Genomic DNA, 15,173 nt, shown 5'->3' on the forward strand with positions numbered 1-15,173 from the left:
CTTAAACATCCTTGGAATGTGATCGGCCTTTTGATTATGAAATACTTCACGCTCAAGGGCAGTCTCAAGGTATTTTATTACTATCATTTGCGCCTTCTAAATCATTTTTCGCAATAATGATTTTCTCTGTCTGCCCTTTTATTTACTACATCCATTAAAAGCTCTATTAAAGACACTATGGACCCCAAGCATGGGGACATGTCTCCCTACCTCCTTCACCAGGGTCTCATTTATAGGCTATACAAGTTTCATGAGGCCCTTTGTCCCCCTAAAACCTCTCGCTCTCTTAGCCCCCTATGCCAACTCCCCAGCAACTTGCTGCCCTTTCTATGGCCTTCCCCATATATTTTCAATTTTTGCATGAAGGCTTTGCTACAGACAACTTCTCCATGTCTCTGCCTACTTTTGCCTCAACTATTTCTTTATTTGCGGGCTCCCCTAGCTTGACTTTGCCCGCCTCTCCCAACGCTTACTGCTCCTTATTCAAGGGTAAAGGCAAAACCCCTGTTAAACGTAGATGAATTGTCTTTGATGACAATTCATCTTCTGAGGATGCTGAGAATGACAACCCTTCCCCTGACTCTGATGGAAAAAGGAGGTCCAGATTGGATTTCAAAAGATCACGCAAAAAGAATACCCCTGTGATTGAAACAATTGACTCGGAGGAGGACCCCATGAAGGACAAGGAAGAAGAGGACCCTAAAACCACTATGGGGGCCCTTGTTGAGGTTTCTTATGAAGAGAATAAGACTAGGGACCCCATGGATTTGGGCACTATTAGCGTCGCTGGCAAGGGAAATGCTGAGATGTAAACCCAGGACTTTATTGATGTTATGGATAGGGCTCCTATGAACATGGGTACTGTGGGTGCCACAGGTGAGGAAAATTCTGATACTAAAGCATTGGACTCTAGGGATGTGGACTCGGATTTAAAGATGGCGGAACAAGAGATGAACACTATTCCTTTGATGAGCCTGGGCACTGAAATAGAATGTTCCCCTGTTGAAGATGGGGCCAAGGCGATGGATATGACTATGGATGACAAGGATACTATAAACCCTCAGGGTGTCCCTACCTTGGAGCAAATGGAAAAGCTGTGCATAGATGTGTTGAACATCATGTAGAAGATCGAGAACCTGGGCCCTGTGATTGATCTGCAAGCTATCATGGATGAAGTCAGGTGGCTTAAGAGTAAGGTGGAGGCCAGAGATGATGAAATTGCGGGCCTTAACAAATTTTATCTGCAGATTTTACATAGCTCGGTGATCACCCTCTCTCTGTTGAGGGAATGTACTGCGGACACGGAGGATGAGAATCAAGAGGCTAAGGATCTGGACAAGTTCTTGTTTACTGAATGGAACAATGCCATTGACGCTACTGGGGTGCACAAGATGACCCTGTAGTGTGTTTTGTGTTTTTTTTTTCTTTGCTATTTTTGATTTTCAAAGGCTGGTTCTATTGCTGTTAATGTTGTTGTAGTGTTGTTGATGCAGCGTGGTTTTATTAATAGTTCTACTATGCTAAGGGTTAGTGCCCTCGTTCTCATTGCATTTTAAATAAAAAACAATGTTTTCTCTCATAGTCAAAGTTTACAAAATTTCAATTAAAAATTATTTGAATCATTAGTCAAATTTGTCAAAAATAAAAAAACAAAACAAAAACATTAGATGGCCAAACTAAAATTGAAGACATGTTAGTGAAGGTATAAAATTGTGAAGATATAAAATTGTTAAGGGATCCTTTCTTCAAACTCTAATACCTAAGACTTATTGAATCTATTGATTAGATATTAGTAATATTAAATTTTTAAACCATTACTTTTAATTGACCATTACATCTAAATTAAGAGTTTTGAAGATGAATAATTAACTTTCATAGATAGTACTTTTAAAGAAGTTAATATTTTGTTTTTTAAGTTGGAATAACATCCTATATATATTAGGGGTACTGATTTTTCTATATATATTAGGGGCACTAATTTTTCTATAATATAAATTTCAAACAAAGAGATTAATTATGATAGAATGATATAGCTATAACATTAGTGACATGGTTGTTGAGTATGTAAAGAACCATTATTGAGGTATTCTTTTGATCATTATCTTTGATAATAAAAGATTTACTCACCCAAGAGATCAATTTTTTGAGGCCTTACAAAATATCTTGATCTAATTGGCCTAATATATGATAGTTGACTTATTTATATCTTTTCCTAATAAGACTAAGTTGACTTATGCTAACAAGAATCCATCAAGAATAAATTACTCACCTTTAGGTTAGTCAAGTTAATATTTTAATATATGAAGTTACTATTGAAGATTCAAATCATTGTATAATATATATACTTTAATGAAACTAACTTAGATACTTTTACAAGGAAAAGTCTCAAAAAAATTCTTTCATAAGTTGTAACGCCCCGCCAAGGAACCCCATAGGATCTAACTAACAAAACTTAATTGCACACACAGAAGGAAAACTACTAAACTATCCTCTAAGGTTCCTCAATGATGTTACTTAACCAGATAGAAACATAAAGAAAAATAAATCTAATCATAGTTAACAATTGATCCATTAATTGATACAAAACCAAGAAAGCTAACAACATTAAATAATCCATTCACATTTAATTTTACTAAATTAATAAACTGAATTGCATTCACTTAACTTCTAAAGCTAGATTCATTTAAAACCCAATACCAAAAGTTCCAACAACACACAAGATAGTAATCAATGAGCATATATGCATATCAAATTACATAAGATCATCATTTCAATTTACTATCATAGGTCCTACCAAATCATATCACCTAAATCACATTACAATCACATCATGGTTACATCATAGGCCTAGTGTCCATAATATAATTAAAATAGATATAAACAATCTATAATATAAAAGATGACTAAATTATTCTCGTAGTATACTAAGCTGACCATGTCCAAGAGAAGAAACTGGAGAATGAATGAAGCCAAATAACGTATGAACAAATCCAAAATCCCCGATGAAAGAAGGCAACTACCACCCGACCATATGGACCCCAAAGGACCACCGCTCGTGCTAGGAGACAAACATAAGGTCCTCAAGTACACAAAAAAAGGATAAACAAAACATGGTCTGAACTCACTTCTACTGGGTAAAGTCACAATCAAGATACACGTAGATGAAACTCTAAACAAGAATACTCAAGAGGCTACAAACATAGAGGCAAAACACTAGTGATCACAAGGGGAGAGTGTCATTGCATATTTTGGTAGGTCTCCATAGGACCCAACCCCATCTTGGGTTATCCTAGAAGCCTCTCGTGACCCCCAACCCCCATACAAGTCTCATGTGGAACCAACATACCTTTCATGAGGACAAGGTAGTTGATCTTGCCATTCTAGGCCTTCCCACCTCATCTTGAGCCTAAACGAACACTCAAGCCATGAACGAGGCATACATCATCTTGATTAACATGATTAAATTCCCAAGCACCTAATTCATTATTAAGGTTATCACTTATTAAGTAACTCCCCCAATGGATTATCCTAACAATCACTTAGGATCCTGACCCCCATGGAGAGCCACTCTCTTATGACACTATGCCTAGCTATACCTAAATCAAAGCATAAGATGAAACACGAATCATCATCAAATGAAAAATATAATATGATTTGATTAAGTCTCATAATAGATATTTGAACATCATTGCATCCATATAACATTATAATCAATATCTCAACATAGGAGCATACAGGGCTCAAATCAACACAGGAATACATAGAGATAACCCCATAAGATAATCAAGAAACCACATACATCCACAAATAAATCCACTTAAGACAATATGATCCAAATTTGATTGACAAATAGAGCATAAACCTCATACCCAACCTCTAAAACCCCCATGAGACACCCGAACTAATGAATAGACTCAAACAACAAGTACTAGACTCAAACTGAAATATCCCCAAAAGTATTAAGGATTCATTTTAGATCCTAATAATCCCCCAAAAATATATTAATGATTCATTTCAAATCTGAAAATGGATTTACAATTAATATTGCTAAATCAATTGAAAACAACAAAACTGATCAACTAGACTTGTACAAATGAACACCAAATTGAATGTAATCTTGTAGGACATCATGGAAATGCATTTTCTATTATTTAGCAGTAAGTTAGAAGGTATGAAACATGACTCCACACAATAGAAAATGATACATATTTTATTTTTAAAATCTCTACCCAACCCACAAAACTGTGATAAAACTACACTACTCGATTCACCCAAATTAACACAAATTGATTCTATTTGAATAATAGATGGGAATAACCACATATAAATGAGATTAAAACCATAGTAAGAGAAAAATATTTTTCAAGCATATCTACAATCCCCTTCACAACAAAAAAATTCATACAACTATACTTGAAGATCACTAAAATAACACAAAGATTTCTTAAAAAAACATCCTCTAAATCTCAAGGAATGGGAATGCATTCAAATATCTCTTACCCAATATTTCCCAGAAATAAAATAAATGTAAATAAAAAAAAGCATTTAAAACAACATTATTTCATTTCAAAACAATAACATAATCATTATCCTACATAATGGGGTTTTTAGATCAAAATTCTAAAAAATAGGACTGAAAACTAGGGCTGTCTTTAGGCTCTAAAAAAACCATCAAACCATATCAAACTAAAAACGTGGAAAATACAAGTGAATCCCCTTTCCATAAATGTAATCAATTCATCCCCATAATCAAAATTGAATTTAAACAAGAGGAAAACTTAAAAAATTGTTCAGAAAAAATTGTTCAGGAAAACTTAAAAAATTGTTCAGAAAAAATAATCTAAAGAACACACCTATTTGCATCATTTGAACACTCAACAAACACTGAATGCAAATAACTTTCAGAGTGGAACAAAAATATAGAAAATACAGAGAATAAAATCTTTTCAAATTGAATTTTTTTAAACCATATAATAGAAAGTGGCATTCGAATCCAATCTAGAAAGTGTAGAAAGTGTACTTGAGAAAGGTAGAAAAAAATATTGCAAATTTAGCTCCTCAGGATCTGCACTTCCAATCTAAGCAATAGTAGCAATCCAACACCAATCCATAGTAGCAATAAACTCCAACCAATCACATAGAAACTCTCACAAAAGCTTCACAAAAAATCTCGCAAAAAACCCCGTTCAACTAAATGCAAATATTGCTCTCCAATGCCATACCCAAATCTCTCAAACTCCAAATTTTTCCAGCCACCATTCTCAAAATTCTCGAGCATCCCCACATAGAAAAAATACATGTTATTTTCAAAATTAAAAAAAAAACCAGAAAAATCCCCTTCTTTTGGAAATTTTCCAAAATAAAAAAGTTTCCTTCACCATTCCCTTTTTGTGAGAATGGAAACTTCTTTTTTAATTAATTACTCCTACTAAAGTTTTTATTTCATTAATTTTTCTTTTTTAAGCAAAAGGCCAAGGCCTATAATATATTAATTATAATATAAAAGAGATTACACTATATATGGAATAGACTAGAGAGGGAATAAAAGGACACCTTCCATTCTAGGATGCTAGAAACATCTAACCCTTAAGCTACTAAATCTTTCACTATGTGAAGGAAAGATAATACATTACAACCCGAATACATGGGAATAAAATTGCAAAATGAATATGTTATGAAAAGATGATCCTAGAAGAAAGACAAAGATACTTAGCATCTCCATGCCTCCTTCCATTACCAGTTGTGAAGACAAAAACATTACATCCTCCATCAAAAACTACCAATCTCTGGTAAAATGCTCAAAAACATAGAGGAATCTAGCCAAACCACCAACCACTAGCTGGGACGACCAAGGGATAACCTACCTAGATATCATTCACGACCACAACCCACTCGAACCAACCAAAACAAGCGCTGGCACTGCCCATACGCAAAATTTTAGTCTGCAGTCTCCATCAAACAGTTGAGCTCACCGCTAACGTTTGCAACAAGTGCACCTTCTGAGAAAGCCCTTTCAATTATTTCATTACTAGTTGGATAATTTATTTCATTAATTATCCACATCACGTGTTTAATAATTTAGTTAATTCACCCTTTAAATTATAATATAATTCATTAATTATTTAAGCTTGTGTTTTCATTTAATTATTTAGAACATTAATATAAATTTGTTAATTAATTAATAAGGTAAGATTATTCAAATGCATATATATATATTATTTTTATACACACAAATATATGTATTTTTATTAAATTATCACAAATTTAAATAAAACCTTATGATAAAGGTTTATAATAAAAATTTACCAAAATCAACACGACCAATTAAACTGATACACAACACAAATACATACTCATACACAACATAACCAAGGTCACTGGATTTTTCCTATGTGGTATTTTGATCGAGTAAGCACAAGACGTGAAACATTTCTCTAATATTGAGCAAGGGCTAACTAAGGGTTTGAGTAACGAGCCATTACACTATCTCCCTCAACTTCCATCAGGATTATGTAGGCACACTCAAATCTATGAAACCAGCTGGATTCGATGCTTCGTTCTTGCAACCTTGCATCACCAACAATTGTATATATAAAAATAATATACATATGCCTAACAATTACATGCACATTGGTGAAGGGGAATCATGGCATCCCATGTCTCTCCGAAGTGAGTGATGAAATATCATCCCCTTTCACTGCAATCAAAATCAAACACATAGAATATAATCCAACACATGATGCATCTCACAAAGATAAGCAAATATGCTAGCACATGGGTTAGTACACATAGATCATATATAACATCTAATCATCTATAATAATGAGCATAATCAGAATTCACTGCACATAAACATAGAACATAGCCTACAAAAATCAATGCAAATTAGCATAGTCTCATAAAAAGGGTCATCATAGCATAGTCTCAAAATATCTTACACCTACCATCACAAAGGATGGATCAGGGAGAGGCACTACATAAGTGACTTGTGGGGGTCATTTTAGTGGTCATACAATTAAATCAATGATACCATTTTTTTAAACTTTTAAGTCTATGATTGAGAATAATAATAGACAGTCCATGAGAAAAAAGTTCTGAATGTTCTCATAATAGATACATTCTTATCCTTACCCATTCTGCACATAGGGTCTAACATTTCATAAGAAATATTTCTATAATTTATATAAATTACCATCACGACATCGTTATTGGTATTAAATATTTTACTAGTTATGTTGAAACTTAGACTTTATCATTGTTATGAGGTATAATATTTCAAAACTCATCTACAAGTAAATATTTTTTTTATTATTATAAATTTTTGAGTTTATGTTAAAAACAAGTTGAAATTTAATAGTGAAATTATGCTAATAATTTTATGCAATCAAATAAACATATAATAATAAATCATAGATGAAAATGGATAACAAAATAAGTGCAAACCATAACTTAAGAATTATGTGGAGAAATCATTTCAGAAAAAAAATCCACACCCAAAGAGATCCAAGACTTGCATTAATCCTTGAAATTAGTTACATCAATACAACTTTTCTCTTTGAATTTTTGCAGCACTTCTTTGCTTCAACAATTTGTGAATAAAATATGTTTCCTTCAACTCAAGTACTAAATAAATAGGTATGAGAGAAACCATAAATCACAAATGGTTTCAAAAACCACTTAGGCACACATCACAAAAAATAGAAAACTTCCTGTTTCAACTTGTGTTTTTATTCACCTTTTGAAAGATCTTTCTTATCTTTGCAAGTTTTCATTTATCTTTCCCGGCCCTTTCTCATGCTTTTACTATTTTGATAGTTAAAAAGCATCTTACATATTGTCACAATCCCATTTAGCAAATTTCATGACAACTAAAAGATAATTAAAATTTACCAATTAATAATTTAATTCAAACATAGAAACAACAAGGTTGAGTCATTTTCTCAAAATCCTCCCATGTATTGATCATCTTACAAAAAGTATAAAGGGAAATTGAATAAATCAAGCTTCATGAATAAGTGAGGCCCATGGCCTCTCTCCACAAGCTAAATTTTTCTATGCTCACTGGTTTAGTAAGAGAATCAACAACATTCTCTAAAGTCTCTATTAATATGAATCCTCTTAATTTTTTTTAATAGCATATATGATCAGAATCCATCATACACATCCATCTAAATGTATAATGAATCATTAAATCTTAAAATATTTATCAAAAGTTATTACATTAGACTATGTCATATGAAAAAAATACATGCATGACCCTCTAAGTATAAATTATATTTGAATTCACAAAACGTATATCATAAGACATAACACTAATTAATACATGTAGTAATTCCTATAGTAATTATATACTATTAAGGAGCAAAGATAATATGTTTAAACTAAAACTTTTCATATTCAATAAAATATGGCTATTGCCTATTCTTTGGTTGACAAAGTCAAAGTCATCAAAGATAAAGGAAAGAACTATGCGAGCCAACAATGGAACTTGAAGTGCACATATATAAAAATTATAAATTCACTACCCATCACACAATAATATATTCTCCAGGAATCTATCTCTACAAGAAAATCCAACTTGCATTAAGAGAAGTAATACTACAACAGTGGAACTTGAAGTGCATATATATAAAAATTATAATTTCACGATCCATCACACAATAATATATTCTTCAAGAATCTCTCTACTTCAGAAAATCCCACTTGCATTAAGAAAAATAATACTCCAAAGAATTTGTAGTGTTCTACAATATTTTAATATTAACTAAATCTTATTATAACAAGTTAGCAAATATGACTTGAGGATTCATACACTCACACAATTCACTTAAAAGTTCTATTTAACTATGGAGGCATTAATCTATGGAGTGGTCTTTACTTGACTATTTCTCCTTATGACTCTTACAAAGTATTCTCAATTCTTATAAAAACATTGAATAACTAATTCATTCCCTAGATTATACTTAGGTTATCCTAGTACAAATATGGCTCAACTAAAATTCCCATTTACATCTAAAAATATTATATAGTGTTGAAAAAATTTACCTGACAACATGTAAGATGTAAGCCCTTATACAAAAGTGACTTGCTATACCAGGTATGCTAGCTCTTCATGTGAAGCATTAAGTTCAGGCTTTAGTAGTGAGATACACTTAGATACGATCTTTGCATAATTAAGGAAATTTTCTTGGTATTTTCTTTTGTAGGAAGTAGGGAGAAAAACCATGTCCATGCATGTTAACCATTTGCAAATAGTCTTTACTTATAGTTTCCTACCTTCAATAAATTTAGAATGTAACCCATGACTTGTGGATTTTTCCTTAGAATGCCTAAAATATAAAAAATTCTAAAAATATAAAGCTTTACAAGGTACATTAGTTCTCTATGCCAATCATTAAATTCACTTCAATAGTAGGTCACAATCAAATATGATGAGATTGTATTATAAAATAAATTGTCTTGGTATTTTCTTTGTAGGATGTAGAGAGACTCCATATTGCAATTGCAAATAGTCTCTAATTTTAGTTTCCTACCTTTAATAAAAGTAGAATGTGGCCCATGACTAGTGAATTTTTCCGTAGAATTTATAAGATGTAAACACAGTTAAATTTTTTGAAGCTCTACAAGGTGCAATATGCTTTCTTTGTCAAGCATTAAATTTACTTTAGTAGTAGGATACAATTAGATATGATCTTGTTACTCACGAATGTTCTCTTAAGATTTTCTTGTATAGGAAGAAGGGAAATAATCCACATCCATGCACATTAGACACCTACAAATACTTTATACTTTAATTTTCTACCATAAAATCATGTAAAATGTGGCTCATGAGTTGTGGATTTGGTTCTTTTAGTCTCCTTACACGCAATATTCATTTTGCATTGTGTTCATTCATGAAACACAAGTACGAGACAAATTTCAAATAAGTAAGAAAGATTTAATATAACCTTTCTAAACACCACCATGTCAGAAGTGCACCACCTAGATCATCCAACAATCTACCAAGATCATTTCACCACTAAAGTCTCTATCTAACTCCTTATGCATTTTATCCCTTTTTCCTTATTTTATTACTATTCAACATAGTAAGCTTTGTTCATTGAGCATAAACATCCCATTGGCACAACACTTGAATAAATTCTTTGGAAGGGCTCACCTAGGATTAGTGATGCAAAACAATCATGCTTAGATCAACTATTAATACTTGAACATGCCAAGACAATAAAAATATAACATACTTTTAATGTTTAATTGCTTTCTATAACAAATAGACATATAATCTACATATATACACTTATTTCTAAGAATCGTTTAGACCCATCAACAAACATCAATACATAAACATGACACTTATATACATGTGGCATCTTACCCTTTCCCAAACAACATTCAACTTCCTAATCTAGACAATGTACCCCATTCTTTTGTAGCAATAGAATAAAATCCCACACATACTTGATGCACATCACAGTCCTCTTACTCAAATTTCATAGAACCACACCAATCATAACATGCCATGCAACATCAGTTCATTTGCCTAGGCTTCACATTACACCTTAACTGACGCACCAGACAAAATTCGAATTGAAAAGCCTCTACAATGGAAATAACTATCCAGTCTCTAAGATGCACCAATGTATAAATTATGATACATTGATACATCCTAGAAACTAGATAGCCATTTCCCTTCATGATCTATATTTAACTTCAATGGCCACACAAATTTTGGAAATACTTTTGGCTCACTAATACTCCTGGACATGAAAACATTCTTCGTGCCTGAGATCACACAATCTGACAAAAAGAAAATCTGGTCCACCACTTATCTGGTAGAGAATCTTGATTTATTCTTCCGGGATTTTAAAATTCAGTAACATGACAAAAGCCTGTGATAAAGCATGGACAGCTATAAATGAGGTCCACGGGAAAGAGATGGATGCTTTAACTATACTTTTAGCTTGATTTTCCACATTCTTAATCTATTTCGACTATTTTTTATACTCCTCAAATTGAGCTGACTCGATTGAATCATCGTGTTCGTTATACTAATCCTGCAGCTGATTACATAAACTTCTGAGTCATTGTTGCCAAGTTATTGCAGGTAGCTTTATTGGTTGAGTTCCCAGTGCTCAATTATTTAAAATAAGTTCAGTGGCAAGAACATTCATGGTGTGGCCAGGCAAATTTCGCCAGTTTTTCATTTAATGCATATAACAAACGATTTTCTCTAACGATAGTGCGGGATACTTTGTCAATCGTCTACTTTCCAGTATTTTTCACGTGGGTATTCTGGATTATCATGGTTGTCATGGTGTTCGAATTACCGAGCTTATATTCAATACAAAGTGTAATGTCCCCACTTAAATATTTTCAAATTTTATTTTATTTTTGCTTTTTCCTGATTTTGTGTTTTTAATTATATAAATTGAAATATTTTATGGACATAGTATAGTGATAACAACATAGATTAGATTTGTAGATTAGTTTAAGTTAGAAAATAATGAATATTAATATAATAAATAAAATATTTTGATTGATAGATAAATCAATTTATTGAAATATATCATAATGTTGTTATGAAGCATACACCATGGATATATGTTCATTCCAACAGTCTTAAGATCTCAATTATAATAGATCTAACAATATTTAATATCTGGATCAACAATAATATTTTTGGATCAATAATAATATTTCTACAATGATCAATGTGTTAACCATGATAGTGATTTTAAAGGGTTGCACACCGTAATTCAAACTCAGATTGCTATTACAACAATGGTACAAGTGTATCCACTATATATCTAAGTTATGTCTTAACTTGCACATTATTTTAAACATAATGGTATAATTTATATATGTGTGATCTAATGACTAGCTATATGAAACTCTTTTCATTACTTTGTCTATGATGTAATTTAGTAATAGCAACCAACAATCATAAAGAAACTATTATCACGTTCTAATGGCAGTGATGTATATGGTGTATGATATCTTTCTATTAGCACACTCCTTATTTGTGTAGATCACTATCACAAATTTGATATATTTTTGTTCAAAAGGAATGCAAAATTAATCTAAGCGTCACAATACTCCTTTAACACAAATGTAATATTAAAATCAATCTAAAATTTCAATGATGATGATTTTTATGAAATCATTCCGAGAAATCATGAATTTTTATTTTGCAATTATAGACAGAGAGTTTTCATTCTCAAATTAATTGACTCCATGTTTAGAACTCTAACCAAAAGGAAAAATTAATAAGTAAAATACTTTGATCAATATTTTGCTTCCTCCTCCGTTGATCTTTCTTGAGTAAAGTTTTATTACATAAACCATGATCTTTCAAATGACTTTTAACCAATATTGAAAGAAATTATTTAATATAAACTTTCTTGTTTCACATTAAATAATTCTTTTTTTTTGGAATTATTTTCATCCTGATGATAAATCAGGGAGTGTGATTGGAAAAGTTGATGGGAAAAAAATACACAATCGAATTCAGAAAAATACATTAGAATTATAATTTTACTTGAGATACTTTTCTATTATAATCTTAATTCCATTGTAAATGTTATTGTGGCAGAACATTCAACATAGAACGGTTCTTCACAGTAAGATTAAAATAAATTCATAAATTGAGTTTACAATTACAGTGCTAGAGATCAAAAGCATTTTGTACAAATTAGTGCAACTTAAGCATTGAATCTGGAACATACTTTTCTGATCTCCCCGTCTGTTCCAGTCTTTATTCCAATGTTGCCCATTTTCACCATCGCTTTGCCAAAAGCACTCCCGAATCTGAAACCGATGAAACCTCTTATACTTCCCGCGTACTTTTGCACAAATATATTTGTGGAGGGATCGGACCAAAGCCTCTGATCTGATTCCAACACGCCTTTCCCGTCTCGTATGTTCTTAAAAAAGCTGGCATCGAAGTTATTTTGGCTGCCATTGTCGAGCGCCACCCGTTTAGTGGCATCTCCACCCGCAGGGCAAAGGCTCTGCAACTCTGATACAAACGCCATGTTTATTGATGGATCAGCATTTCCAGTCGACGTGAAGTTGTACAGACGATATCTGAAAAATTGGCAGTCAGTTTGTCCGATGGTGTGCCCTCCTGACATCATTTTGTTTTATCACATTAGTTGAGAAAACTTTAAAAAAATATTATTATGATATTATTATTGGATTCATATTTCAGAAGTAATTTATAAAGACCCATCTTTCCTGAGAACGAGAATGAATTATACACATTATATCTCAAAACTATTTGATCCAATAAAACTTCCATCTTAATACTACTCAAATTTCAATATACATTATTACAACTTAAGGCTCCATACACATAAGACAGATCTTACTCACCTACAAGAGTAGTATCAAAACTTACAATTGATTCTTTTAAAGAATTGAATGTGATTTTGCCACATTAATGGGTGGGTCTCATTCAAAAATGAATTAGAATGTCTCTGGTCTAAAAAAATAAAATGACTGAGATCAACAAAACTTAGAATGTGTTGATCGAGAATGTTCCTTACCTACAAGAGTGACAAGATCCTCGGTGGTGAGTCCCTTTGCAGCAAATTTGTCCTTCTGCACACTCACTGAATCTGCAGGCGATGGAAGATTGGTAAGTACTTCTGAAGCAGATGAAATCAATCCATCTCTCCTTCCAGTGGGTACAGACCAGCTCATCCCCTTAGTCTGCAGTTACATTTCTAACATATTACTCTCATTTTTTTTGATGTAATAAAATGTATTAAGACAGATCGACCGCTTAAACCACACATATTAAGTTCATATTTTCAGGTTTAAAAATGTTAAACATTCAGAGTTGACTGACATTTTTGAGGCTTAATATGTTGCTTAATGTACGTGGTCACATTAGAAATACACTTCTAAACTTAGTTAAACACTCAGAATTGACTAACACTCTCTAGACTTAATATGTTGCTTAATGTGTGGAGTTTAAAACTGACTGACAAACAAGACATATAATTACCAGAACTACTGAATCTCTTGCTGCAATTGCAAGTATATCTGCACAAGAAACAACACCAGGGCATTTTGCCTCGATTTTGGCCTTGGCATCCTCGATCACTTCGAACCCCCTCGCTCCCAAATTGGGAATGGCAGTCCTCTCGGACAAATGGCCGCTTATTAGTACTGATCCATCACAACCCTGCATATGTATACTGAAATGTTAGCTTTTCTTAAAAGACATAAATCAGTTAGCAAATTTTTTCTTAAATTGTGATTTATTTTCATATGATTCTTTAGAAAGAGATTAAATTAATTTCATGATTTACTTGCAAGAACTTATATTGATCTCATTATACTCATTATCTACGGGTATTCAATCCCAACCTGAACAAAGCAGTCGTGAAAGTGAAGCCTGAGAAGTCCAGCCGCAATTCCTACGTTGGCATTTACATGGGATTCCACTGTGGATCTGACAATCTTCTCTGCTGTGGGACAAGTTTTAGAATAGAACCCCACTCTAGTACTTCCTTCACCTTTCACACTAAACAAGAAGTAAACAAACAGAATTATGATCCTTAATCCTTGAGCCATCTATCCTTCTTCAATCAATGATGATTGTATAAACTAAGTGATGGAGATGGTGTGGACAAGGAAAGCTATATAAAGCTGTGCAATGAGATTAAATTGTCAAAGCACTTGGCCAAAATCTGATTTCTCCATTGTTTTATTTCGACAAGAGAAAGTGGTCCACTTTGGCCGTGCTCGTGATCATTTGTGATAATCTCACTTTTCTTTTCTGGGCGTACTTGTTTATTTGGTGTGTCGGCTGGGAATGGCGTACAGGTGATCATATTAAAGAATTAACATAGGGAAATGTGATTTATCAGCGACGGCTTTTTACACGTTTAAAAAACGGGAAATCACATGCAGCTAAATCTCGGTATTGGATGTATGAATTTTTAAATTTGTTTAATTAGTGGATAGGTTATTTTTATGTGGGCATAGCTCACCGGTAATGTCTCACGCACGTTAGAAAAGTTTTACATCCAGTCAGTTTTCTTAAATTCTAATTTAGTTTGGGAATACCATTTAGAAACGACTTTCAAATCTTATATAAATTTTATATTTGTTTGATGTAACCGTATTAATAACTACATTTTCTTAATGAAAATTAGTATATATAG

The 15,173-nt window shown here is 32.5% G+C and overlaps 1 protein-coding gene across 1 annotated transcript; it reads right to left on the reverse strand.

Moving 5' to 3' along the window:
* Positions 1-12,698: 12,698 nt before the first annotated feature.
* Positions 12,699-14,580, reverse strand: LOC131069750 (cationic peroxidase 2-like). The gene is made up of 4 exons (XM_058005291.2): positions 14,374-14,580; positions 14,009-14,188; positions 13,545-13,710; positions 12,699-13,123 (listed from the first exon to the last, which is right to left on the reverse strand). The coding sequence occupies exons 1-4, from the start codon at positions 14,578-14,580 to the stop codon at positions 12,699-12,701; spliced, it is 978 nt and encodes a 325-aa protein (XP_057861274.2).
* Positions 14,581-15,173: the final 593 nt, after the last annotated feature.

Source organism: Cryptomeria japonica, chromosome 4 (assembly GCF_030272615.1).
Source record: "Cryptomeria japonica chromosome 4, Sugi_1.0, whole genome shotgun sequence".
Classification (NCBI taxonomy): domain Eukaryota; kingdom Viridiplantae; phylum Streptophyta; class Pinopsida; order Cupressales; family Cupressaceae; genus Cryptomeria; species Cryptomeria japonica.